At 51.8% G+C, this 26,992-nt stretch overlaps 1 protein-coding gene across 2 annotated transcripts in view; it reads left to right on the top strand.

Annotated features, from left to right (window-relative positions):
• ARHGEF17 (Rho guanine nucleotide exchange factor 17) overlaps nt 1-26,992 on the top strand; it is a 54,547-nt gene that overhangs the window by 11,559 nt on the left and 15,996 nt on the right. For both annotated transcript variants that reach the window (XM_039847980.1, XM_039847981.1), the window contains exon 2: nt 25,077-25,154. In XM_039847980.1, coding sequence (XP_039703914.1) covers nt 25,077-25,154 — 78 coding nt within the window. The remainder of the gene's footprint in view (nt 1-25,076; nt 25,155-26,992) is intronic.

Consider the following 26,992-nt stretch of genomic DNA (forward strand, 5'->3'; position numbering starts at 1 on the left):
CACGTGGAGGGTGCCACATAGAGGTTAAGGAGAACGGCGGAAATCCCTTCTCTCCCCAGGCTGGCTCCAGGACTCAAGGCAAGCATTTATGGACTCCTCTGAGTCCATAAAATGGGGGCATTAGCCCCTTACTTCACCAAGGGTTATTATTAAAATTAAATGAAATAATGCCAAGAGGGCTTGGCACATAGTAAGTGTTCAAGAAATGTTAGTTCCTTCCCTTATGACTGAGATGCTAAGATGTGAAGATTCTAACATTCTAGGAGACATTGACTCCAAGATGCTTGGATTCTTGGCATCTCTTTCCAACCCTGAAGCAGAGGACAAAGCTCTGGACAGGAGGGTAGGTAGAGTCCTGGCTATACCTGGGTAAGATTGGTGGCCTAGCATCCTGGGCCTTTGGAGGTGGGCAGAGAGAGAGGGACTGTGCAATTAATTGGGTGGATCCAGGTGCCCACTGCACTTGCTCCTCTCTCTAGCTCCTCCCTCCTTTTGTTACCACCAGCCCCAACCTGGGAGGTGCAGCAGAGCTGAAGCCCTTTCTGGGTCAGAGCCCCAGACCCATTGGAACCAGACCATGAAGCAGGGCTCAGTCCCCTCCAAGGCAGGGAGTCTGAAGATCTGTGTACCTAGTGGACTTTGGGGGCAGACTTGACTCTGACTCATTCGCTCAGTGATACCTAACAAGTCATTGCACCTCAGTTCTTAACCTCAGTTTCCTGCTCGGTAACATGGGGATACTAAGAGTGATTGTGAGGGTCAAAGAAATAATGCTTGTGCAGTCCCCAGCCCATGACCCCAGGTCTAGAAGCTCTCAGAAATGTGGCCACTTTAAAGTGTATGCTTTTGAGATTGCCAGTTCAGAATGTAGACTCTCATGGTTTCAAGATGGACTTTCAGTTTTGTTTTGTTTTTTTTTCCAGGAGTATACCTCTTAGCTTGATGTTGTTCATGCATTTGAGATCTTTAGTTTTTGATTTGGAGATTCTGGGCCCGGGGAGAGGCAAGGTAGGGGGGACTGTGATGAGGGGGCCGAGCTGAAGGAGCAAGTGCCAGGTTGGTGTCTGTTTCCTGTTTATTGGTTCCCAAGGGGTGAGCAGGCCCTGCTCCCAAGCAGCATGGAGCAGGAGGAAGGGAGGCCCGGGGTCCTGGCTGCCAGCCAGCCCCATAGCCTCGCCTCCTGGGACTGCTGAGACCCCTCCCCCCAACCCCCTTGAACAAACATCCAGTCCTTTCCCAGGACGGGGCACTAGAGGTCGAGGAGCAGATGTGGAAGGGAAGGGGCGGAAGCGCGAGAAGGGACCCACCTCCCCCCAAAAATCCTACTGACTCCATCTTTCAAAAATCCTAGCTGCCTATATCACTGAGATCTCACTCCTGGTACCTCTCTGTTCTCCCTCTCCTGTCTCCCTGTGGTGGGGCCTAGGGGTGAGATATCCAACCTCTTGGCAGGATAGGAAGCAGGGGAGAGGGCAGAGCCTTGAGTGCCAAAATAGTCTACCTTGAAAGACCCTTATAAACAGGCTGTGTCTTCTAACCACCCCTCACCTTGCATTATTCGGAGAGGCGACTGAGGCCCAGTAAGGGGAGGGGTCTTGCCCAAGGCCACACAGTAGTAGACCAGGCCTAACATTCTGCCCCGAGCACCTCCCTGCTGTTGCTCCAGGTCCACACTTGGACTAGGGGTTTAAGGGGCCACTGGGAGTTCTTGAGAGGGGAGGTGACATGGGTCACATGACATTTTAGGGAATTAGGCAGAGCCAGACAGGAAAGAAGAGCCTCAATATATGTCTGAGGCCTAGAGAGTAGGGAGGTCTCTAACCAGAGCACACAGAAAGAGGCTCTGTGTGTAGGAGCCAGGTTGAAGACCTCAAATGCCAAGTTAAGTGGCCTGGGCTTTGTCCTATGGGCAGTGGGAAGCCATGGAAAGTTAGCAACTGAGGAGGAGCAACGCCAGATGGGCACATTAGAAAGCATCCTCTGGTTGTGGGTGGTGATTGGAGGGGCCAGGGAGCTGAGAAACCTGAGCTGAGGGGAACAGGTGATGTGAGGATGGAGAGAAAAAGACTTACTAGGGAGATCATTCGGAGGTAAAATCTGATGGTTTAAACTGAGGCTCAGGGGCTCTATCAGAAACTGGGGATGGGGGAGTGGGGCCCACCTACCTTATTTGAGTTAGAGAATGAGACATTGGGACAGGATGCAGGGTCATCTGAGTCATCCCCGTGCCTCAAGGCAGAACTTTCCTCTGCATCTCTGGAAGGGTGAGGGAGCTCTGAGCCAGCTCAGACCCCTGCCTCTGTGCCCTATGTACTTCTTGTCTAACTTCAGTCCCTCCTGCTCCAGTGGAAGTACCCGGCTTCTCAGTGGGGTCACCAGAGAACAGTAGAGCTCCAGGCTACAGCCCTAATCCAGCCCTTCTGGGAGCAGCCTGGGTAGGGGGCAAGTAGGGGAGAGAAGGGGCAAGTAGGGGAGAGAAGGAGCAGGTCTGTGCTGCCTTGCTGATGTCGACGTAAGAAACACTCAAACCTTAGAGAATTTTTATAAGTTTTCTTGAGCCAAACTGAGAACATATCCCAGGGTGTAAGATCTCAAATGCTCCAGAGAATAAGTTTTGCAGTTTCTTTTATGCATTCGAAATGAAAGAGAGAGACCGTAAAGAAGATTATATGCAGGTGGGAGAAAGCAAGGCAGGGATTGGATTACAGGAACGTCAACAAGATTATGTGCTCTCTTGAGAGTTAATGCCTCCTTTGAGGGGTATTACTTCTGGCATTTCAAAGGTGTGTTAACCTAGATGCATAAGAACAATGGACAGGGCTGGATTAAAAATCTTTCACTAAACAAGTTGTAGGCCTGGGGCATAACTACCTGCCTGCCCAGTTGGGAGTTTATGATCAGATCTCCCTGTGAGGTTACTTTCTGTAGAACCTCTCTTTAGTCCACTGGCTATGACCCAAGACAAGTTGCTTGGCCTCAGCCTCCCCATCTGGGAGGCGGGAGTCTCAGATGTGGCAGAGCCCAGGAGAGCTCTGGACTACCCACACAGGCTCTCTGGAGCTGGGGTTAGAGTAACTGGCAGGTGGACAGGCAGGCAGTCTTGCTAGCAGTGGGTCCTATATTTCAAGACAAAGTCTCATGATATTTGTACCTTAGACCCTGAGATAAGTGCTATTCTGTAGCCCTGCAGGCCTGGAGGCCTTCCTGGAGGAGAATAGGGCAGGGGCTGTAGCGAGAATAGTAACTCATATTTGGAGCCTGATCTGAGCCTCAGTTTCCTCATGAGATGCCTAAGTCCCCTTCTAACTCTTGGCTGCTCCTGAGTCCTCCTCTCTCCTCCAGACTGGACTAGAGCTTCCAGGCTTCTCCCCAAGGCCAGCGGGGGCGTAGCCTGGGGAGGGTGAGGAATTTCCGAGGGAACAGCTAAATTCAGTTCCCACTAAAAATAGCCCTGGGCCTTGCCCCAAGGCTGGAGGAGGAGGAGGAGGAGGAGGAGAGTGGAGTGATCAGTTTATCTGCCTGCCCCACCTCTTCACCTGGACTCAGGGCCTGGGCTGTGAGGGCCTCCTCTACTTCTTTCTTCTACTCACACCAGGCTTTCCCCTCACTGGGGGCTCCTTGCTTTATTTCCTTCCCTCCTCTGTTGTGTACCCTGCCCTCTTCCCTTGTTCTTGCTCCCTCTGTCTCTTGTCTCCTCTGATCTTCTCTATCTTTCTGCCTCCAACAGAGCCAGACAGAGGCCCCTGGTCAGGACTAGGCCTTCAGAAGAGGGCCCTGCATAGGGCAGTGTCCCCTCAGCATCCCAGGCCGGGCGTCAGGAACCCTCCCCTGCCCCAGGACTCACAGCTATTGCAACCACTGTCTGCTTGGGGGTGGACAGACCTCAAGGCTCTGGGTGGGGCAATGTAGGTAGGGCCCATTCACCCTATAACCTAATGCTTGGTTCTGGGCTGGTGGCCCCACCTATGCCAAGCCCTCCTGTTCCTGGCACATGGTAGGACATCAAAACATATTTATTAAAAAAAAGAAAAATTATTAAATAAATAATGTGGAGGGGGTAGAGAAGGCAGGTAGAGAGCTGGGCTCTGCCCACGGGGAGTTCTCAGGCTACTCTGAGTTCTTCCTACCGCCATGCCCAGCCTTGTGTGGGCTCTGCCCTGGGGACCAGAGGCCTGAGCACTCAGACAGGTGGGACCTGGCAGATGGGTAAAGGCTACTGTCTCAAGCCAGTACCACTTAGGGGTAGGAACTAGATGCTAAGACCCAGAGAGGGTAAGTAGTTGCTTAACTTGGATCACAGATCTCAGGAGAGAGGTGGTATTGGAACCGAGGCTGGCCTCACTACAAGGCTGCAGGAGTGAATCTTGTTTAAAGCAGAGCAATCAGGAAGGAAAGTAGGTCTAGTCCACAGTACCTAACTGAATGTGGTATGGTCAGGGGGTAGAATCACAGTACTGGTAGCAAAGTACTTCCTGTGTGCCAGGCACTGGTCTGATCACTTTCCATTTAATTGTCACATCACCCTATGGGGAGGTGCTGACATCCCCGTATCACAGATGAGAAACTAAGGCTCAGCATGGGGAAATAGTTTGCATAGGTTAGGAAAGCTAACCAAGTAGCAGAATTCAAGTTCAGACAAGACAGTCTGGTCCCCAAATCCTTGCACATTACTCAGGCTCCTGGCTTTTAGAACTACCTGATGGGAGCGGGGAGTGGGGGGCAAGGGGCGGAGGGTGCCATCCCCAGGGTGGGCACGAGGAAGGAGAGTGGCTTTTGCTTTGGACATGGGGAGCTAACTGGATTCACAGTCTGTAGTCCTAGCCCAGGAACTAGCACATAGTTGCTCAGTAAATACTAGTTGAATGAGCCACTTGACTATGAGGGGCCCTTGGAGAGTGAGAGAAGGTGATGGGTAGGCCGAGGGAATGAGTGTTTCCTCCCGTCATGGGCCCAGGGCCCTTTCTCTTGGTGCTGGAGAGCAGCTGAGGTGGGTGCTGGGCTCCCGGCTTGTGGAGAAGGCTCTGGTCCAGGAGATTGGAAGGGTGCTGAGATCAGCCACAGGCCGGGGAAGGAGAGGTGGGGGGAGCAGGCCCGGCGGCGCTGGCACAGCCCTGCCTGCCTGCAGTATCTGGAAAGCAGATCTCTTGGGCCATGGCCGGCGTGACTCAAATGGAGACAAAAAAACCTTCCATATTTGGACAAAGAGCCTAGAGAGGCCCAGACCCGCAGCCAGCCTAAGCCGCCTCCCCCACCCCCCAGCCTCCTGCCCTGTTTCCCACTGGGCCCCTAGCCCTGAGCCCTGTCCCAGGAGTTTAACTCTTGGGCCTCAGGAAGCACTGTGGCCCCCACCCCTTAGTCATCAGGCCACCTTCTGTGTGGCCAGGCCTGGGCCATGGGTGCTGGGGAAGAAACAACCAGTGTTGGGCCCTGAGCTGGAGATACAGAGAGGAGCCCATAGGCTGTAGACCCTCACCCATCCCAACACGGGCAAAGCCTGAGGTACACAACATGTAGGCAAGTGTACACACGTGCTCCTTTTCAATTCCAACAGACATACCTATGAAGACATCTGTGTAGATACTGGAAGTGAGGACCCAGCCTGAGAACCCCTCATACCTTCCCTGGAGCAAGCACTGATAATAACGAAGTTGGAATAGATAGGGGCAGCCAGATGTCAACAAGTAATGTAAATAGGCATTATCCAATCTGGGGAGGTGTGAACCAAGTAGTCTTCTCTGCACTAAAACCCCTGCGTGCCCATCACGGAGCTGGACTGGGCAGTGGGTGCTGGAACCAGGTAAATGGGGAGAGGGCCTCAGCCTTCTTTCTGCTTAGAGCAGGGCCTCGCTCCCAGCGGGAAAGCCGAGCAGTTTGATGAGGACTGGGATGTTCATTGTCACTGGTGAAATAACTGAGTTGACGACACAGCTGCTCCTAGCTTTTCTAATTAGCCCTAGGTAATTAACTCTGGAATCAGCCTTGGTAATGGGTTTGGAGAGTCCAAAGTGACCTTTATAATTCAATTTCCCTGCGTCCACTGGTGCCTGTATGTATAAGGTTAGTGGTGGGTTCTAGGACTAACAGGAAAGAGTTCCTGTCCCAGGAAGCCGCATCTGAGGACTGAGGAGGCCAAGGAGGGGGAAGGAGGCTAACAAGGGGTATGGGAAGTGGCTGGAGCCTGGGACCAGCAGGACCTCAACAGGCAGAAATGGAGCCAGGCCCTTCAGGCAGAAAGAACCAAGAAAGCAGAGGCCTGTGATGGTAAAGCCTTGGTGTGGCTGAGGCATCATGAAAGCTGCTTGGTTCAGGAGAAGTCGGCGGGTCCTGGGAAATCTGGAAGGCCAGGCCTGAAAGTCTGGATTTTATCCCTGGCAGCAATTTCCAAGCATTTCAAAACAGTAGAACCCTTTCTTCTGGAGGAGTCTTAACACAGAACTGCAAAACAGGCCAACTTGGAACCTTGTTGATTTAAGTGAAGGTGGGGGTGTGTCTGTACCCTTGACCACATTTCCCCCCATATACTTCCATGGAGCCCCCAAGACTCAGGCAGAGAATCTCTGTTTGGGGCAGAGGGGCCCTGCTGGAGGGGTTTAGAGCAGGACAAGACTCTCCCTTCAGCTTCTCTGCAGGCTCAGAAGTTCTGCCCAGCCAGGCTCCCTGGTCAAGGACAAACCCTGTTGGGTGCTAGGTCTCCAGAGGGAGCCAGGCTGAGGGAACACCCACCCTGGGGCTCCTCTGAGCAGGTGATGTCCCCCACCAGGGGCCCGAAAGGCTGAGCTGTGCCCCCACTTGATCAGGAGGAAAACTTGTTGGTGTGATGGGAAAACCCTGATTGCCAGTTGCTGCTGCCTGGGAAGGTACAGGCCCTTTGAGGGTGGTAGGCGCTGACAGCCAGCCATGCTCCCAGAGTGGGCATGCTGTCTGGCCCCATTCGGTCATTGATCAGGGACAGATGGAGGCACATTCTCTAGAGGCCCAGGAATCCCTCTGGCTCCTCTAGGTTGAGGTAATTTAGGTTAGAATCAGGAATACTTTTCCTGAGTTTAGAGTGGGTAAAAGGAGATGTGGACAGGTGTTGGCAGGAGAAAGCCTGAGCTCTGAGACTGGCAGGCCCAAGGCCCTTCAGGACCCAGGCTTTGCCTACCTCAGGTGCCTACCTGGCCCACTACTTCTTTGACCACCAAAAACATAGTATGAGTAGGAAATTGCCAAGCATAAAGATGAGAGGTAATACCTGGCAGAGAGACCAGCACATGCAGAGGCCTGGGGTATAAGTATGATGGGCTGAGGAACTGCTATGGCCAGTTTGATATGGATGGGGAAATTTGATGCTGGTGGGTCAGCAAGGGCCAGGTCACCCAGGGTGTCAGGGGTTAGCCTGAGCACCTGCACTCAATGTTGCATCCAGAGGTGTTGGTATAAGGGTTACAACAGACTGGAGCCAGATGGCTTAGGTTTAGACCCTGCCTGCTCTTCCTCTTAGATGTGTGACTATGAGCCCTTTGTGGCTCAGTTTATGTACCTGTAAAATGGGCATGATGATAGTGGCACCTATTATAGGGGTTTTTGTGAGAATTAAATGTGAATAATGCCTGTGGTAGCTGGCTGGACCACTGACCATTGGGGATCAGTGGGAAATCATAAAGCAAGTTGGAAGGGGAGGGAGGGAGGGTGGTGGCCTGGCCTGGCTGAGTAGGGGTACCAGGGATGGAGAGAAGTGGATGGGTTCACCAAGGATAGTATAGAGTCATTTTTTGGTGGGAGGATATGCTGAATTCCCTGAGGGACCTCAACCCCCGCCCTCCCAGGCAGCTGCCCATAGGAAAGGAGTGAGGCAGAAGTGGGGTGGGGTTCTGTGGACTTGGTGCTCTGCTGGATTCTCACTGGCAGAAATCCCCACCCTGCTATAAAGTCACCCATTGCCAACCCCGCTTTACAGAGTGACTGTGGCCCAGAAAGGGGCAGGATCGCCACAACCTAAGGAAGGGATGAAGGTGTAGCCTGTGAAGGAGGAATTTGACAATTCTCTGCAGAAAGGGCTCGAAGGCCAAGCCCTTCTCTGACTGCAAGGTGGGAGAGCTTCCTGGAGGGGCATCAGAGATGAGACTGGAATTGTGTAAGAGGAAACACGTTGGGAAACAAAGCCTTCGAACTCAGGGTCGCAGAGCAGCCCCCAACCCCATTCTTTTATCTTGTCTTCATTCACTGGGAACCCCCTTAGGACCTGGTCCTATGCTGTAGGCTGGGAACACAGGGTGGTGCCCAGACATGCACAAATAGGGACACAGGGGTGATCAGGATTGGGACAGAGATGCTCAGAGGCTGGGAGAACCCAAGGGGTATCCCCTCAGGAAGGAGCATGCAGAAGGAATGGCTCCTGAGGAAGCCTCAGGCTGAAGCTAAGCCTTCGAAGGCTGAGAATGAAGATGAGGGCTGCAAAGGCTGTTCAAAGCTGAGATGTGAGCCTGGAGCAGGCAGCAGGGATTATGAGGTGATGTTTTAAATAATTCAATCTATATATTTAAAAATGTGAATAGGTACTGTATTCACATGGTTAAGAAAAATCAAAAAGGGTAAAAAGTCTCCTTCCCACCAGCTGCCTGGTACCCACCCTGCCCTACCCAGGACACCTCGATATTTGTGCTCATGAACCCTTCTATGTGCAGTACCAGTAAATGCACTGTCCTTCTCCCACTTTCGTCACAGATGGTGGCACACTGAGCTTCGCTTGCAGATCTTGCCCTATAAGCATTTTGAGAGCTTCTGTATTCTTTCTTGTACTCTGTGGTGTCCTATTGCACAAGAGACCAAACCATGTTTAACCACGTATTAAAGGATATTTTGGTTATTTTCCATCTTTGGCTGTTAAAAATTATGCTGCGGTGAACAAGGTTGTGCGTAGGTCACTTGTGTGGGAGCCAGTGTATGTTGAGGGCACCTTCTCAGGAGTGGAATTGCTGGGATATAAGGTATACGTGACTCTAATTTTGATGCCGTCCACAGGTGTCCACCACCAGAGTAAGATACCTGGCTCCCACAGCCTCACTAACTCAAATCTTTGGGTATTTTCCCAGTCTGATAGGTGGAAAATGGTATCTCAATGTGTTTTAATTTGCATTTTTCTTATAATGAGTAAGGCTGAGCATCTTCTCACATGTCTAAGACATTTGTTTCCCTTTTCTGTGTGAACTGTTCATAGCCTTTCTCCACTTTTCCGTTGCGCTCTTGGCCTTTTGTTTTATCAATTTCTAGGAACCTTTAAAATATTAGGGAGGTTAGTCTTTGGGTTATGAGTTGCAGATATTTTTTCTTGATTTTTGTCACTTGACTTCTGACTTTGTTTATGGTATATTTTTGCCATGCGGAAGGTTTCATTTTAATGTGGTCTAAATTATCAAGCTTTTATTTTATGGCTTCTGGATTTAGAGTCATGGAGAGAAAGGCCTTTTCCACTCCAAGGTTATAAAACAATTTCCTCATGTTTTCCTCTGGTGTTTTATGTTTTCTTGTTTTGTTTTACAGTTAAATCTTTTATCCATTTGGAATTTATCCTGGTGCGTAGTGTGAGTTATGGCTCCAAGTCTATTTTTTTCCTAGCTGGCTAGCATTTGAAGCTGAGGAGTGACTTGGTCAGAATGGGAGTATCTTTCTGGGGTGGGTGTGAGGGCCAGCAGGAGAAGCCCGGCTGTGGCTGTTGAGGGGCAAAGGCAGAGGGGTGAGGAGAAGGGCTTGGGGTGGCAGTTGGGTAGACAGTTGGAGATTGGGCACAGGCTGGTGACACATCCTCATCTGTGCTGTGGGACTTAGGACAAGTCCCAACTCTTCTCTGGGCCTAGGGTATCATAGCTGAAGGGGCCCTGGAGATGACCCCGATCCCAAGGCAGACTGTGCGGGAGGAGGTGGCCAGGAAGAGGGGGCTGTCCTGAAGGTGTGAGCACAGAGGATGGCTATGGATGCAGGCTTGACCAAAGTGGAGGGGAGAGAGAGGCTTGGAGCGGAATTCACTGTGTTCCTGGAATGGGAAGTGGGGAAGGCAAATAGAGGCAGCAGCTGTTTAGAAATACCCACCACAGCCTGGCACTGCAGGCAGGGTGGGGGCAGGCCCTCTGCCAGCCCTCTGGATCCAGGAATGCTGAGGATTGCTGGCAGGGCAGGCACATTGTCCGTCGTCTCAGGAGTATGAACCCGGCCCAGCCATAGTCATTCTTGGAGCTTCTCTTCGACCCACCACAAGACAATGGAGAAATAGGGAAGCCAGAGTGGACAGACATCCCCACCCCAGGATCTAGTCCTCGTTTTGCCCTGGACTTGCTGTGCCACCTAGGGCAAGTCCCTGTTCCTTGGGGTCCCTAATCATCAAAGGGAGCAACTGACCTTGCTCTGGTTGCTTCTCCCACCCCTAGTCTTCACCCAGGTTCCAGTTTGGATTAGAGCTGGAAAGAGAGATCTTGAGGTCCGTGCCTCTTCCCTATTTACAGATGGGGAAACTGAGGCCATGGAGGGGACCCTGACCCCTGACCTGCCTTTGTTCTTCTTGGCTTTCCTGGGCCTCTGGACCTTCCTCCCTGCCCCCAGCATGGCCCGTATCAACTCCCCACCCCCACTCCTGGGCCCCAGTGGTCAAATTCCAGGACTGCCATCACCATGGCAACAGCCAGCTCACAGGGCCCCTCCTCTCAGGGCTCTCCAGCAGGCTGTTGTCCAGGGAGGAGGCAGAGAGGGCCTCCTGCCCCTAGGGGACTACAAGGGTTGGAGGTGGAGTAGGGAGGAAGTTAGATTCAACTGGTTTCTCATGTGTTTTCCAAAGGAGAAAATGGAAAAGGCACAAAGTGCTGCCAGCAAATACTGCTGTTACCCAGAGACAATGAAGGATCAGAGGTGGTCACCTGGGCTGGGGACAAGACACCCACCCAGAAAGCCTCTCTCAACCTCACACCTGGAGAATTACCCATAGAAGGGTCTAAGACCAGAGGATTTAGGAGATGGAATATCTTTCCTAATGTCACTACCATCCAATGCTAAGGCCACCCAGGGTCTGAGGGGCCCAGCCCAGCTCAGGCTTTCTCCCATGCAGACCTGACCCATAGTAGAAGTGGCTACCATGGTACCATTTGAGGGGGTGAGCTCCTTGGCCCTGGGGGTATACAAGCAAGGGCTGCCAGGGGATGCCTGCCTTAGGAGGGGGCTGGTCCAGTTGACCTCTGACATGACTTGCCTTCTAAGGATCTCTGGTTATTGATAACAGCTAGTATTTATTGAGAGCCCTTTATTCCAGGAACTGTGCTAAGTAAGCCCTTTACATTTCATATCTATTATATATCCATTTCTTTATTATATATCTATATATATAATATATATGTTATATATATTATTATATATGATATATTATATATAATCCTTGGGCTGGGGGGCTGGGCTGATATCTGGGTTACTGCCTTGGGCTGGAAGGTACCCCTTCTCCTGCACTGTGGAATATATGGATATTCTGACACCTCCACTTCCTGGGGGCATGAATCCTGTCTGCTGTGAGACCTTCAGCCTTGACCCTTAACTTCCCTGTGCCAATCGTCCTCTTGTGTAAAGCAGGGCAATAATAGGCCCGTCCAGGAGGCTAAACAAGGTTCAAATAAATACTTGAAAGCAGCACGTGGGAACCCCTCAAGAAATATCAACTCCTATTTGTATGCCATTGCTCTCCTCCTGTCCTCCGATCAGTGGCAGAAGCAGGTTTTGAGCCCTAGTCCCACCACCTGTTAGTCTTGAGAACTTCCTCACTGTGCTCAGAGAAGTAGGGGAGTCGGCAGATCTGGGCTATCAGGACAGCTTTCTGGGCGTGGTGGCGCTGGTCCTGGGGCCTTGGGAGAGTAGAGCCTAGACCTGCTCAGGCTGACCTTCAGCTGTGAATCTTGTGCAACACATACACACATTACTGTGGCTGCCCAGGCATCAGGGCTGGTCAGTAGTTGCTGATAGAGTGTATCAAGGCTTAGAAGCCGAGGCTGCCTCTGGTCAGCCCACAGCAGAGACCACTTCTGTAAGCATGGCCCAAGCCCAGTGACGGCCCCCTCTGAGTCTGAGGTGGAGGGATCGTTGAGCAAGGAATGGTCACTGTCACTGGGCATCTTCACAGTCTGTGGTAATGAGGGGCTTTTCCGGGCTCTGAGTTGGGCTAGAGTGACCAGGGCTCACTCCAGGGCCAGAGTGACTGACTAATGGTAGGAACTTACTCCCCTTCTGAGAGTATCTCCTGGGTTCCTGGAATAGGGTAGGGGCAGGGAAGGCGGGGGCCACAATGCCTCCCAGCCGGTTGAACTCCTTTGGACAAGCTGTAGTGGAAGAGCCCCAAGAGTCTGGTTCTAGCCTCAGCTGACTCCCTGCTGCCCTAGGAGTTGCAAGGCACTTTCCTCTCTGGGCCTCAGTGCCCATATATAAAATAGGAAGGAATGGTCCCTTCTCTAGCACCTTCCTTCAAGGGGGGATTAAATATGAACATTCTAAATTTGCTGTGCACATTCATTATACTGATACTTGCTTTCATCCATCCACTAATTCACAAATATAACCTGAGCTCCTACTGTGGGCTGGGCTCTGTTCTAGGCATAGATACTGACATCTGTGAGCTCTGAAGAGGAGGGAGCACCTCTGCCTTATTCCAGCAGCATCCATGCCTACAACAGGTCAGATTAATAGGTTAGTGGGAGCTGATAACATCTTAAGCTTCCCTGAGCCTTTGGTGGTCTGAATAGAATTTCTGGCACCCTGGTAATTGAGGAAGATGGCCTCTTTTAGCTGCAAGGGGCTTTGAGAGCCTCCAGGGTTATATCTACAGCTCAGACAGGCCCTGCCCCCTTCTCCCTGCCTCTTAGCTCCCTGGGGCTCAGGCCTGACGCTGGCCTGGCCTTTCCCAGGGTGCCTGGCCCATAGCCCAGTGAGTCATCTTCCGCTCTAGAGGCAGAACACCCCATCTCAACCCGATGACACACACACACAAATGTAGCCCCCCCCACACTTGTGCCTGGGTCTGAGTGAGGGAGGAGGGAACACGAGGGGCTGGAAACAGACACTGGATAACTTCCGTTCCCACGATCCCTCACCCCAGCCTCTCTGCAGGCTGGAGAACTGGGTCTCCACCAGTTCTGCAGGGGAAAAGAGCCCTCCTTTGCAGAGCACCTACTCTGCAGTAGGTAGGCGTTCACCCTCATTTTCCAGGTGAGGAAACTGAGATTAAAGGGAAGGAATATTTACAATAGCTAGAAGGTAGTGGGACTGGTCCCAGACCACATGGGCTCGATTTTCCGTGCAGTGTGCTACGATGAGCAAAGTTAAAACATTTTGAATGAAATAATTTTTAGTGATGGGAGGGGAGGGATCTGGCAGCTGACCTCATCCATAGGTTCTGAGCTAGGGCTGGGACCATGGGCCCGACCACTACTGTGGGCAGAAGTGTGTGGGGGTTGGGTGGGTACATTTCCTGGGAGCTAGGGTTGCCAGACAGCAAATCCTACCCTAGGGCTTTATCACATTGCCAATGGTAGCCTTCCCTCCCCCAAATGTGGGGCAGCTTGCCCCCTCAGGCTCAGATGTGGGACAAGATCTGTGTTTCGGTTTCTCTGCATGTAAGATGGAATTGATAGTAGCAGCCTCTTGGGCTCTGGAGAAGAGTATATGCAGAGCTTACCGGCTCATCAGGAGATATTTTTTACATCTGTTGAGAGTCTGTCTATCCACTTACCCCCACCTCCTGCTTTCTGCCATTAACCATGATGTTAAGAAACTTCTTCCCAGGCTGGAACGTCCAGCTGTATCTTCTTGAAAATAAAGAGGGGGCAGGGCAGAGGAGAAGAAAAAGGGAAAAAACCCACAAGTAAAAAGAGGAGTTAAATTCAAACCACATGTGGGCCTCTGCTGCCACCCGTGGGGCATCTAGTGGAAGTGCAGTTTCTGGAGCCCTAACTTCCTCACTAAAGCCAGAAGGCTGGATCCTGGCGCCAGCGGACAATTAGAAAGAAAGGTCAGGCTGTCCATCCCCCATCTCTGGGCATGACCTCACTTTCCCACCTCCCTCAGGAAGCCTGAGGAAATTTTAGAGTCCACTTCTACCCTCCTATCCCACTTGTTTACATAGGGGGAACATGAATCCCAGAGTGGGGAGCAACTTGGCTAAAGTCACAGAGCAAGCCCGTCAATCAACAGCCATATATTGTTCACCTCCTGTAGGTTAGAGACACAGCTGTGAACACAGAGAGACCAGGTCTCTGCCTTTATGGACCTTATTGTGGGGTGGGGATGGAGAGGCAGACAGAGACCTTCCTCCTATTTCCATCTCTCTGTTACCAGTCATCCGGTGAAGAGAGTGCAGCCCACCACCACCTAATTCTGAAGTTGGCTTGACTCCTCATTTATGTGCCCTGTGCCCTGGTAAAGTCACTCAGGCCTCTCTGATATGCTTATTAGTTGGGGTCAAATTCTAGTTTTGCCACATCAGACTTCATAAACTCAGGCAAGTTGCTTCACTTCTTGGAACCTTTGTTTACACATCTGTAAAATGGTGACAATAGTAATATAGTAACTCAGAGGATCGGTGTGAGGATTAAATGAGATAACACGTGAAAAACAGCACTTCACTAAACATGAGCTAGCAGTAAAAGTAAGTGCCCACTAAGGGTATGGGGAGTGCACGTCATTCCTGGAGGCCCAGAAGGGAGTCAGGAGTGCAGTGCGTAGTGTCTCTTCTGTACTGGGAGGTGGCCAGCACAGGTCATCAGCCAGAAGTTGGGCCTGAGCCCCAACACAGTAAGTGAAAGCTGCCCCATTGATCTGCCTTTCAGCCATCGGGGACAGTTTCTGGAAGGGTGGTGAGATTTTCTAGTGCTACTAAGGTTGGGGTCCCAGCTGGACCCCTCTGGACCAGTAGATGAAATCTGAATCTGTGCATCATCCCCTTGCCTCACTTCTCCCGTGAAGACATTAAGGACCCAAGGTTCTTATCTCAGCACTGCCATTCACTGGCTACATGACTTCTTCACCTCACTGAGCCTGTTCCTCAGCTAGGTAGTTCTCACTTGGAGTCTTTCATGCAATCAGATAGTGGGTCAACTCCTCACTTATGTGCTCTGTGACCCTGGTGAAGTCACTCAGGCTTCTCTGATATGCTCATTACTTGTCAAATTCCAGTTTTGCCATGTCAGGCTTTATAACCTTAGGCAAACTGCTTCACTTCTTGGAACCTTTGTTTACTCAGCTGTAAAATGGGGATAATAGTAATATAACTCAGAGAATTGGTGTGAGGATTAAAGTGGCTGGGCTGGAATCACCTTGAAGGCATCCTCACTGACAAATCTGTGCTGTCAGCTGGAATACCTTACACATGGCCTCTGCATGTGGCCTGGGCTTCCTTACAATATGACAGCTGGGTTTCAAGAATGAGTGACCCAAGAGAGCAAGATATGTGGCATTTGCATGGCCTAGCTCTGGATGTTACATAGTATCCCTTCCACTGTCCTCTGTTGGCTGAGGCAGTCACAAAGCTCCACCGAGTTTCAAGGAGAGGGGACATAAGCCTCATCACTCTATGGAAAGAACGTCAGTACCTCATTGTCAGAAGAGTATGTGGGAATGGAAAATATTGTGGTAGCTATCTGAGAAATGCAGTCTGTGACACCTCCCTAGGATGATTATGAGGATAAATGAGACAGTGGTGTAAAGTGCTTAGCCTGTGCCTGGCACCTAGTAAGTGCTCAGTATACAACAACTATAGCTACTTTATCAAAGTGGCCTCTTCACTTTCCAACTCTGTCACAGAACCACATGTACCATCACCACAGAGGGGCTGTGCAGTAGACTGCTGACAGGGAAATACACAGACACATGGACGAGTCCACACATATGGGACACACATCATGTCACTCATAGTCCCACCTCCAGGTGCACACAGAGCTCCACCTAAGCAGGGCAGTAGCCCTGTGGCAGGAAGAACTTGAGGTTCCTTAGGCCCTTAATCTCCCCTTTCCATTTCCGAAATGCATTCCCCAGAATTCTGGGGCTCACTTAGAGCAGCCAGTTCCGAGGGAGCCCTGTGGCTTGGACGGGGCCCTTGGAACTGCCTATGAGGCCTAGGAACTCTGTGGAGCCTCTAGAGGTGCCTTCTTCCAGACAGGAGGGTCCACCTGGGAAGGGAGGGGGAAGGACAGGACAAAGGGAGGGGTCTCAGAAAGGAATAAATGGAGAGACTAAGGCTCCAAGAGAAGTGACTTGCTCAAGGTCATGGCGCCAGTGAGCGATAGAGCCAGGATTCGAGCCCAGGCTATCTAGCTCCAGTGTCTGCTCTGTTAATCTCTATCCAAGAAGTCCCTCTTTGGGACCTTTCATGTCACTGAGGAACCTGAGGACCTGAGGAGGGCAGCCGCCATCAGTGAGATGGGGAGCCGATTAGCTTGGAAGCATCCAGTGCTGCTCCATGCCCATGGACAGCGGTGGGGTCAGGAATGTCAGACAGCTATTAGCCAGTGCTCAGTTCCCAAGGAAGAGGATCCTCCTTGATCCCAGCATTGCTTGTGGATGGCATTTTTGTTTTCCACCAAAACCATCCTGGGTCAGGAGAACCTATTCATGTCACTGTCTCAATACAAATGAGACTGGAGAAAGGCAACTCAGGCAACCATTGTGCCAAGGGAGGCAGGGCAGGCTGAGCCGAGTGCACGAGGCAGAGGGGAGGTGGAGAGGGGCTCTCCTTCCAGGAGGTGTGGTGGGTTTAAGAACATGGGGCCTGGAGGCAGCCACTGGGCTCCACTCTTTACCAGTTAGGTGACCTCCTTGAGCCTCAAATGGGAGAACAACAATAACAACCCTTGATAGAGGGCTGCTGTGGGATTAAAGGAGCCAGGGCTTGGAAAGCAATGGTGGGTACCTGGCATCTGACAAGTATTCAAACAGCATTAATGATGGTGAAGATTCTGAAATTATGGAGTTTCCAGTGTTCCAGTTTGGGCAGCTCTGGAGCTCAGATGCTATCTTGGAATATATTTATATAGAGCCATACAGGTGTGAAAGGCTGGAGACCCCAGAACCTGCATCTCTCCTTCATAACCTTCATTGCACTTGTCTTTTCCTTTTCCTACGTAGATTGCTGTGCCCAGAAAGGCTTAGTCCTTTTTTCTTACCTTTAGTCCCCACCAGAGTACTCGGTACTGAGTATATACTCAATAAATTTTGTTGAACTAATCAACAAATGAATAAAATAAAAAATCAATGGATTATTCATCCATTGAACCATGTATCTGTGCATCCATTCATGTAGTCATTTGTCATTCTATTTATCATTTTGTTCATCCATCCATTTATTACTTATTAGTCCATCGTTTCATTTATTCAGCCATTCATTATCTATCCATATGTCCTTTCTCATCACTGGCCCCCCCAAATTGGTTCAGCACCAACTGTAGAACCAAGTGGCCCCAAGTTGGTAGTGCTCAGATGCAAGAGGTTTCGGTGGGGCTTAGAGTGGGAGTATGTCCAGAAGCAGTCAAAGTATTGGACTTCTGTCAGAGATGAGAAAGTTACCAGCAGATAGGGAGGGTTAGGGGTTCCCCAGGGCTGGCAGAAGGGTGGTCCTACCAGTTATGGTGCCAAACCTGGCTCTCTTGGGTGTAGAGTGGGGTGGTGGCTTTGTGGAACAGAGACCTTTTGCCCCTCCCTGCCTCTTGCCTTCCGCTGACTAAGGAGGGGGGAGGAGGATCTGTTGGTTGGGGGTTGGTGTATGTATTGTGGTGGGGTGTGGGGTATGGAGAAGAGGGCTGGACAGGCCTTTACCAACCACCTTGTACACTTATAAAAACTATTCTGAGCAAGACCCGCTCCAAACAACTGCAGAGACACAAAAGAAAAAGAGAAATCAATGCCTGAAACGGGAGATGAGAGGAGCAATAGAACCAGACCCGCATAGGGTGTCCCTGGTCCCTACCCCGGCTGACCTCACCTTGATGGGCTCTGATGCCTGTGATGTGGAGGCAATCTCTGGACACCCTGATTCAGCAGCTATGTGCTCCTGTTCTCTCAGCTTCCTTTCATTCCTCAGCCAGCCCCTTTGTTACCATGACAACAGTTTTGAATCTAATTATCCATCCTTAATGTAGCAGCAGCAGCAAGCAATGCCTTTGGCATCAATCCCTGTCCCCTTCTCCAGGCTGGACACCCACATTCCTGTGGATCTCTTGACCTCAAGACCTTGTTCAAACCCTGCTTCCTCGAGGAAGCCCTCCCTGAATATCCCCTACCACCCAGCAAGCAGAGGTGACTCCCTCTGCTGAGTCCTATGAGTATTGTCTGGGAGCTCCTATATGATGGCCAGAATGGATTCAGCAGGTCCAGTCCTGCTGGAGCTAATGAGAGGATGGATACACCTCACTAACAAATCCAAGCTATACACTGCCACCTAACGACTCACAAAATGAGGCTCCAGGTCATATAGCTGGAGAGAGGGTCAGATGAGGAAGGTGTTCAGAAAGAATGCCAAATATGGGTTAAGTAGCCACAGTGATCAAGCAATGGACCAGAGGTGGGGTCTTCAGACCACCAGCTCTTGTGCTAGTGTGGATTATCTTTGGGACCTGACTATTTGGACTGGACCATGATGTATGTCTATCCTCCTTGCTCAAATCATCACTCAGTCAACTAGCCTGGCTGTCCCAATCTCTCCCCTAATATGCCCAGCCCTGAGAGGAGAGGGAAGAGGAATAGGCCCCACCCCGGGGAAGCCCACAGTCTATCCCACTGGAAGGATAAGAGGCAAAAGGACTCACTGGATTTCTTGGTCCAAATTGGAGGCGGAGGAGGACTTGGGGCCCTCCTGGAGGACCTTCAATCCCACCTCGCATGGCAACAAGGTGCTTGACAAAGACCTGCTCCCTGGGACGGGACGTGGTGGCCAGGCAGGCTTTAGGCCTTGAAGGCTCCATGCTGCCAGTGCACAGATTGCTGGGCCCCAGAATTTCAGATCAATAGGGCTGTGGTGGTAGAGGGACCTGAGAATTTGCATTTCTAATACATTCCCAGGAGGCATTGAAGCTCTCTGTCCAGGGACTACACTTTGAGAAACACTACAGAGAAGGACCAGAAGGAAGGTTCTTGCAGAGCACACGTTCATGCCTTCATTAATTCTTTCATTCAGCAAACTGACTCAGGAGTTATTGCGGTCCATGCCCTTATGGGACCCAGGGGTGACAAATGTGTTCACCCAGTTTATGTAACACAGACACTATCATGTGTCAGGCTCTGCCCCCAAGGGCAGCCTCTGGGAGCATCCCTGCCTCTTGTCTGTGTGATGCTCACTGCTTTGGAGCCTGCTGCTGGGTGGTGGTCATATCAGTTTTCTCTGGGAATTTTCTGTGCCTGTTTTCATTGTTGGCTACTTGAGGGTTGTCTGTTGGGGAGTTAAAATTTTAGTGTTGGATATTTTGGACTCTGAGCTGGCAAGTGCTGCCAGGGCCTGTGTCCTGCCTTCTCAGGAGAAGATGAGGAATGATTCCCTTGGATGGAGCTGGGAGATGGGGGGCAGCTCACCTAGTTGAGGGCTGAACAGGGGTAGGAGGGACAGTGGGGCAGAGCAGGATTGGAGGCTGAAAGGGCTATCAGGAGGGGTTGATCCTGTGCCATGAGGATACCGGGGAAGGATCATGAGCAAGAAACTGTAAGCTGGTTTGGTGTGTGAGGAGAAGGGAAGAGGATGAGTTATTGGGGGTTTATTAGCCAGCATCTATGTACAGAGAGCTGTGGCTTACAAAAGGGACATGGACCCTGCCCTCAGGGAACCTACAGTCTCCTGGGAGGAGATGGGAGTCAATCTAACAATTGCTCAAATGTATAATTACAAACTATGGTACCTGGTTAAGAAAAACAGAATCTTTGAGGGCACAAAACGGGTACACCTGACTTAACCTCTGGATTAGGAAGGGCTTCCCCCACGAGGTGACATTTGCACTAAAGCTAGTCTTAAAAGAAAAAAAAGCACGCTCAAGAGAAAAAGGCATGGACCAATGCACGGAGGCAGGAGAGAGCCTGGTCTGTTTCTAGAAGTTAAAACAGAAATGGCTATAGTGTATCAAACAAAAGGGAGAGAGGGGTGGATGGATGAAACCAGTTTAGGTGATGGAGTGAGGAGGTCTCCACTGTGAAGGAAACTCAGGGGAAAGCAGATTTGGGGGAGGGAGTCAGTTGAGGGTTTGGTGTGTATGGGAGCCCTCAGTACACTAGGGAAGCATGAAGTCAGCCAGAGTTGAGCCACAACAGAAGGACCCCCAAGTCAGCTGCAGGGTGCATCGGCGCCCCCTGGTGGGGGTGGGAGCTGGTACAAAACAAAGCTCACCACCCGCCTTCCTGGTTAACCGGGTCTGTGGTTATAAATTCTGGCATCACTTGGGACTTGAGGAACGGGGGTGCGGGGTGGGGTTGTGGTTATAAATGCCTGAAGCCCTCCCCCCACGGGAGGGGGATGGAGAGGGATAGGACTGTCTCAAGTACAGGACATAGGTCAGCTGGGTAGGGTGGAAGTAGGCATGATTCAGGTTGAGCCCTTTCCCTAGTAGCCTCCTCCATCAGGCCCAAGTGCTCCCCCTGGGAGGACAGTGTCAGTTTCCAGGGATGTGTTTGTGTGTGCATCCCTAAATATGTGTGCTTGTTTGTGCCTAGTTATAGTTGTGTAAACACGGAAGCACATGCCATTGTGTGCTGTCTGGGTCAGGTTCATGCGTGTCAGGGTTCAGGTCTGTACAGGATTATGTTGACGTGTATGCACTTGGCCGTGACCCACGCGTGGATACAAATCCGTGTATGTGGGCCTATTCTGTGTAGGTGTGTGCATACTCCTGTGTGTACCTCTGTGGGTACAGGTGTGGACAAAAAGTGCCAAGTGTACTCGCCTTTGTCCACGGAGGTGGGCCGCCTTCTGTCCTTAGAAGGGATGGGTCCGCGAGAGGACGCCTCTGTGTCGGGGAGCTGAGGGGGCGAGGTTGAGCCGCCCTTCGCGCGTGGGAGTAGACGGGGCCTCGCGGAGGGGGCGGGGCCTCCCCGCCACGCCTCCCCAGCCCCCCTTCCGCTGGCGGCGCAGAGCGCGCCGGCTCGCGGGTCGCGTTAGCTGCGCGGAGAAGGTAACAGCGCCGCCGCCAGCCAGGTCATAGCGATCAGATTGACACTGGAATTGACGCTGCGACCGCCGCCGCGGCAGGGCTGAGTCCTCGGAGGAAGCAACAGTGGGTGGAAGGGAGGGGGCCCGGCCACCCCCGCTGCCCCTGAGCCCCCGCCCCGGCGGCGGGCCGGCCGTATGCTGCAGATGGTAAAGACCCTGGCCCAGTTCACCATCGCGCTGGAAGACATGCGTGATCTGGGCCCGGCTGCCGCCTCCGGGGAGCCCACCGGCGCTGACGCTGAGGAACCTGGGGCGTCCCAGGTAGGGGGAGGGAGAGGGACAGCCAGGGACCTGGGCCAAGGACTAGAACTCAAGGACCCGGGACTAGGGCTAGCATGGGCAGATGCTGGAGTGCAGGACCCAGAACTCTGATCTGGCATACCAGCTGCCTGGCCATGGGGCTGGGGGCTCAGTGATAAGTGATGGGGACAGGGAGAACTGAGGGCGTGTAAGGAGCCCTGGCAGGGGTGGTATGGCTGACAGGGCACTGAGGTTTGGTGCCACCAGGATGCCAGCTTAGGATGACAGAAGGGCTGGTAAACTCGGATAGTGTAGGAGGCCTGCACCCTGAGACCCAGCCTTGGCAAGGCCTAGTAGCACTTAGAACTTGATATTGGTCATCGTGGAGTAAGACGTTGTCACCAGGGGTATCCTGAGTCCACAGGCTCAGGAAGGGGAGGTTTTTTCAGACTCCTTCTCAGGCCTTTGGCAGTCCTCAGGTGTATGTATGTGCTGGGGGAGGGGGAAATTGCAAGGGGTGAGCCAATTTTGCTGGCCCCCTGCCATCCTCTCCCTGCCACTGGACCCTCTGGGCCCTGGAGGAATCACGCTGTGGTGGCAACAGTGGTGTCCCCATTCCTGGCTCAGTATGTGATTCCCTGCGGGGGATGGGGAGGTTTCCAGTGGCTGTTTCCATGGCTTTGTGTGTCTGGGCCTAGATTGTTAAACTCAGGTTCCAGTGGGGGTTGTGGTTCTGTCTTCCTCCCTGTGCTGTGTTTTGTGTCTCTCTCTCCTGCCTCAAATCTCTGGGCCGAAGGCCGTGGTCCTCAGCTGGGTGACTTGGCTGCATTTTTTTGTCTCTTTGCAGGATGTCTGGCCTTTATGGCTTCTTTCTATGTACATGTGTCTCTGTCTTCATACTCTGTATATTGGGGTCTTGAGATTTGGGTCATGATATCCCAATCATACCCGTACCTGGCGAGGCTCCCGCCTCTGTCTTTCTGCTGTATCTTTTCAGCCCACACCTTCCCCTCCTACTTTTAGTGTCCCATGTAGTAAAGGACTGGGGATATGGCTATTGAAGGATGAGGGGCTCTGGAAGGAGACTGGGCCTGCAGAGCTGTCCCGCCCAGAACAGGTGGGCCTGCTGATCTACTTGACAGCTGCACTGCCCATCCGCTGCTTCCCCTGGGCCCCCCGCCCCCACATACATTCACACCCGTGTCTGGGCACGTGTGGAAGGGTGCTCATGCAGCAACAGGGAGCTGGCCTTGTTTTTTATGCCTCTACCTGACAGCTGAGTGACAGCCTGCTGTGCTTTTAAGCAGGGAGGAGGCTGGGAAAGGCAGGCGGTGCAGAGTCAGCCTCCCTGCGTGAGTTACTCTGGCCCTCTGGGCCGTGAGGCCCAGCACCAGCCCTGCCTCCCTTAGGAGGCCTCTCTGCCCATAACCCTCACTGCTGAGCCTGGCAGGGCTGGGCCAGGGGAGTGGGTGGAGGAGGGTGTCTTTACCACCCAGGGCTGAGCCCATCCTGGTCATACTCTCAAGGAGCTCCCTGTCCAGCAGGGATAGGAATACAGATAAACAGCCTCGCTGAGGTGGAAGAAGAGTGGACCTCACAAACCCATTGTGTATGTGTGGAGAGCACTGCTCTGCTTCCTGCCTCCTTTCCTTCACAGTACTAGGAAGAAGGTACCATTAGTTCCATTTTGTAGAGAAAAATGTGGAAGCCCAGGTGGTTAGATGACCACCCAGGGTCTCACAGCTGGTAAAGTCTGAGCTGGGGACCCCATGACCCACAGCTGGCTGATCAGTTTGGGTAAAATCTCTGAGTGCTGGGAGCCCTAAGACTTAGCATGAGGTGGCTGAAGAGACTCTGGTCCTGGCTCTACAGGACCTGGCTCTGTCTGTGTTACCTTGAGCAAGTCATGTCTCCTCTCTGACATGTGAAGTGGAGATGACAGCACCAGTGTCATGGAGTTATGAGTGTGAGGCTGAAACGAGGCCATGTCTGTGAAGTGCTGAGATGTCCCTGGAGGACAAGGGGGGTTGGGTATCTGGGCCTTTCCTTGGGAGGCCCTTCTGGCCCTTGATGCTCTCCCAAACTCTTCATCCTAGGATGGGGCCAGCTCACGCTACCACCTACTGGAAGCTGCCCTGTTTTTTTTTTTTAAGACCTTAGAAGCACTGAGAATAGATGATCTGTCTGGAGCTGGGTCTCTGAGGCAGGGTCCAGTGCCTTCTCACCCATCAGAGCACAGGGCTAGAGGGGTGTCATTCACACCCCCCATCCCTGAGTTCCTAGCATAGGAGCTCACTTTTCTGAGTGTGTTTTATTATAAGACAGGTTTGGGAACAGGCTGGACAGGCCCGGGGCTTGGGTCCATTCAGCAGACTTAGACCCTGGGTACAACAGTGACCAAGGCAGCCCCACTGGTGAGTCCCTACCCTGAGGGGCTTCTAGGGATGGAGACTGGAGGGATGCCACAGACATGGACACCCATGTTGGCATTGCCATGTACACTCAGATCAGCAAGGCTTGATGGCTGGAGCCTGAGGCAGGGTCCAGACAGATGCTCTGAGCCAGCTGAGGCCTGAGAGGGAGAGTGGAGAGGATAGAATAAGCCCCAGAGATCTGGGGCCCAGAGGAGTTAGTGGCCTTGCTCAGGACCACTCCAGGAGAGCTGAAGAGGAGTCTCTACCTAGGAAGAGAAGCTATTGGGACTGGTGCCATCTGGGAAGGCTTCTTGGAGGAGTGGGCCAGAAACATAGGGATTGGTAGCAAGGGGCAGTCGTCAGTCCTAGGGAGTTGAACACAGAGTAGGCATCCCCAGCTTGGCTTCTAGCAAAGTCTTCCCACAGAACAGGGGCTTTCCTGACAGGGATGCACACCCTGTCTCTGTGGGTATGGGTGCAGAATCTGAGTGACCCCTTAGGGACTCCATAATAGAGGTCATTGGTACTTGGTTCATTTCCCATTCTTTAAAATAGGAAGAGTAATAATACCTACCTCACAGGTTGTCAAAAGGATGAGATAATATATAATACTTAGAACAGTGCCTGGCATGGAGTAGGGCTCAGTGAACCTCTTTAAATGCAAGAACTGGGATCCAGCTTTGTCTGAGAGTATTTGAACTCTGCCCCTACCTGGCTGTGTGACCTTTGACACCACCTTTACTTCTCCGGGCCACCTCATCTTCCTATGGCAAGAGGTGACAGTTTTCACTCTCAGGGATGTTGTGAAGCCCAACCAGGTAGGTTCTGGCCCCATGGCCCTAACCTTGAAGGTAGGGTTTTCAGAGTTGGCAGCTGGTGTAGGGGATGGCCCAGAGGCATCTTCTTTTGCAAATATGAGACATTATTGATTTCTTGAGTCCTTTTCAGTAGCCCAGCGAGGGAGCCAAGAAGTAAACAGGAGATCTCCAGATCTGTGACACAACAGCCATGGGGAGTGGGGTGGAGGATCTAGGGGGCTGTCTGGGAAGGTGGGGAGATGCAAGGGAGGGCACTCCCTGCAGGGGGAGCACTTGAGCAGAGACCTGACACAATGGAGATCCAGGGTATCTTTGGGGAACAGCCAGCAGCCCTGGATGGTAGGAGGGTTGGCATTTAAGGCCAAGGCGAGGGTGTGAATGGGCTCTCTGCACCTGCGTTCACTGCTCACCCTTCTGTCTCCCCAGGACATGCGGAAACACGTGACCATGACCCTGCTGGACACGGAGCAGTCATATGTGGAGTCACTGCGTACTCTGATGCAGGTGAGGCTCACAGCTGGTCCAGGCCCCTGAGAGCAGCCATTCTGAGTCTAGGAAGCTATCAGACATGTGGGAACAAACCCACATGTGAACAGGGAGCCAAAGTCACAGAGAAGAGAGGAGTGATCCTGTCCCCTCCATGGCAGAAAAGAATACAGAGGAGCCTTAACGAGGCCAGACCAGGCCACCCCAGAGCAGGTGTCCCCTGCCCCCGCCCCCCAACTGTTCTTCCAACTCCCCAAGCAGCCCTGGGTCTGTGCTTAGATCGTGAAACCCCTCTGGTGTACTCCTCTCCATTTTATTCGTGGACTAGGAAAATATTTGATAAATGGAATGAAATGTTGATCTGCATGACAGGCCCTATTCCAGGGGCAGGGAACACAGGGATGAAGAGAGACAGACCCCTGCCACAGTAGCTCTCAGTCCTGTTGGAGACATAGTGGAGTATGTAGGCATTCTTGAAGCATTGAGAAAGTACCTGTGAGTCAAGGGGGGTCAGTAAATTTTCCCCAGAGGAGGTGCTGGTTTCCTCCTAACTTGTCTTCTCAGCAGCAGGAACAGCATGTGCAAAGTCCAGTAAGGAGAGACCTGGCACATTTGGTGGATAATGTGGCCAGGACAGAGCACAAGGGGTTGGTCCTATAGTGATGCTGGGGGGTTTGGACTCTGTCAAGGGCCCTGAGGAGTCAGTGCAGGGCTTTGAGCTGAGGTGGAATGTAGCCTGACTCATGCTTTGCAAAGTCTATTGACTGCTAGGACGGCAGGTAGCAGAAGAGGAGGCCAAGGCCACTGAGGTCAGGTGAGGGGAGGGAGGCCAAGACCAAGGTAGAGGCTGTAGGGAGGGAGAAGTTGAAGATAGACATTTAGGAGATGGACTAGTCAGGCCAGGCATGGTAACTGTTTGGCTGTGGGGGATGAGGTGGGGTTAGCTCAGTATGATACCTGGCCTCCTAGCCTAGGTGACTGAGGCACTAGAGGAACCCCACCTAGAAAAGGTGGGGCAAGATAGCGAGTTTCAGTTCAGATGTGTAGGTCTGGGAAAGCCCAGGAGCCAGGATGCCCAAGCGGGTCTGGGAGCCCAAGATGGAGAGCGTGGATCTGAACTGAAGTGGGGGCCTGGCAGTCACAGTTGAAGACAAGTTTGCTCAAGTGACCTGGGCACAGTGAGAGCAAAGGGTAGAAGACAAGCCCTAGAAACATCCACAGTATTCATTTATTCACTCCACAAGTCCACCGCAGAGCACCTTCTTTATGCCAGACAGTGTACTCTGGGGATTTCAGCATGAGTGATAGGGTCCTACCTCCAGGAGCTCACAGTCTGACAGTAACCAGTCAGACAGACCATACGTAAGGACAAATGATGACATAAAAGTCCCCAGAGAGTATCTACTTAACAACAGAATATTGTTCAGCCTTAAAAAGGAAGGGAATTCTGACACATACTACGACATAGATGAACTTTGTGAACATTATGCTAAATGAAATAAGTTAGTCACAAAAGGACAAATACTGTATGATTCCACTTACATGAGGTACCTAGAGCCAAAATTCATAGAGACAAAGTACGATGATGGTTGCCAGGGGATGGGAGAGGGGAATGGGGAGTTAGTGTTTAATGGGTACATAGTTGTAGTTGGCAAAGATGAAAAACTCTGGAGATGGATGGTGGCGATGGTTCGACAACAATGTGCATGCACTTAATGTGAGTATGCTGACCCATACACTTAAAAATGATTAAAATGGCATATTTTCCCACAAAAAATTATATTGCTTATATATGTTTTTTAAGAAAACCAAAACAATAATTCGTAAAGGTCTGTGCACCCCAGTATTCATGGCAG

The sequence above is a fragment of the Pteropus medius genome, unplaced genomic scaffold, assembly GCF_902729225.1.
Source record: "Pteropus medius unplaced genomic scaffold, Ma_sr-lr_union100, whole genome shotgun sequence".
In the NCBI taxonomy this organism is placed as follows: Eukaryota; Metazoa; Chordata; class Mammalia; order Chiroptera; family Pteropodidae; genus Pteropus; species Pteropus medius.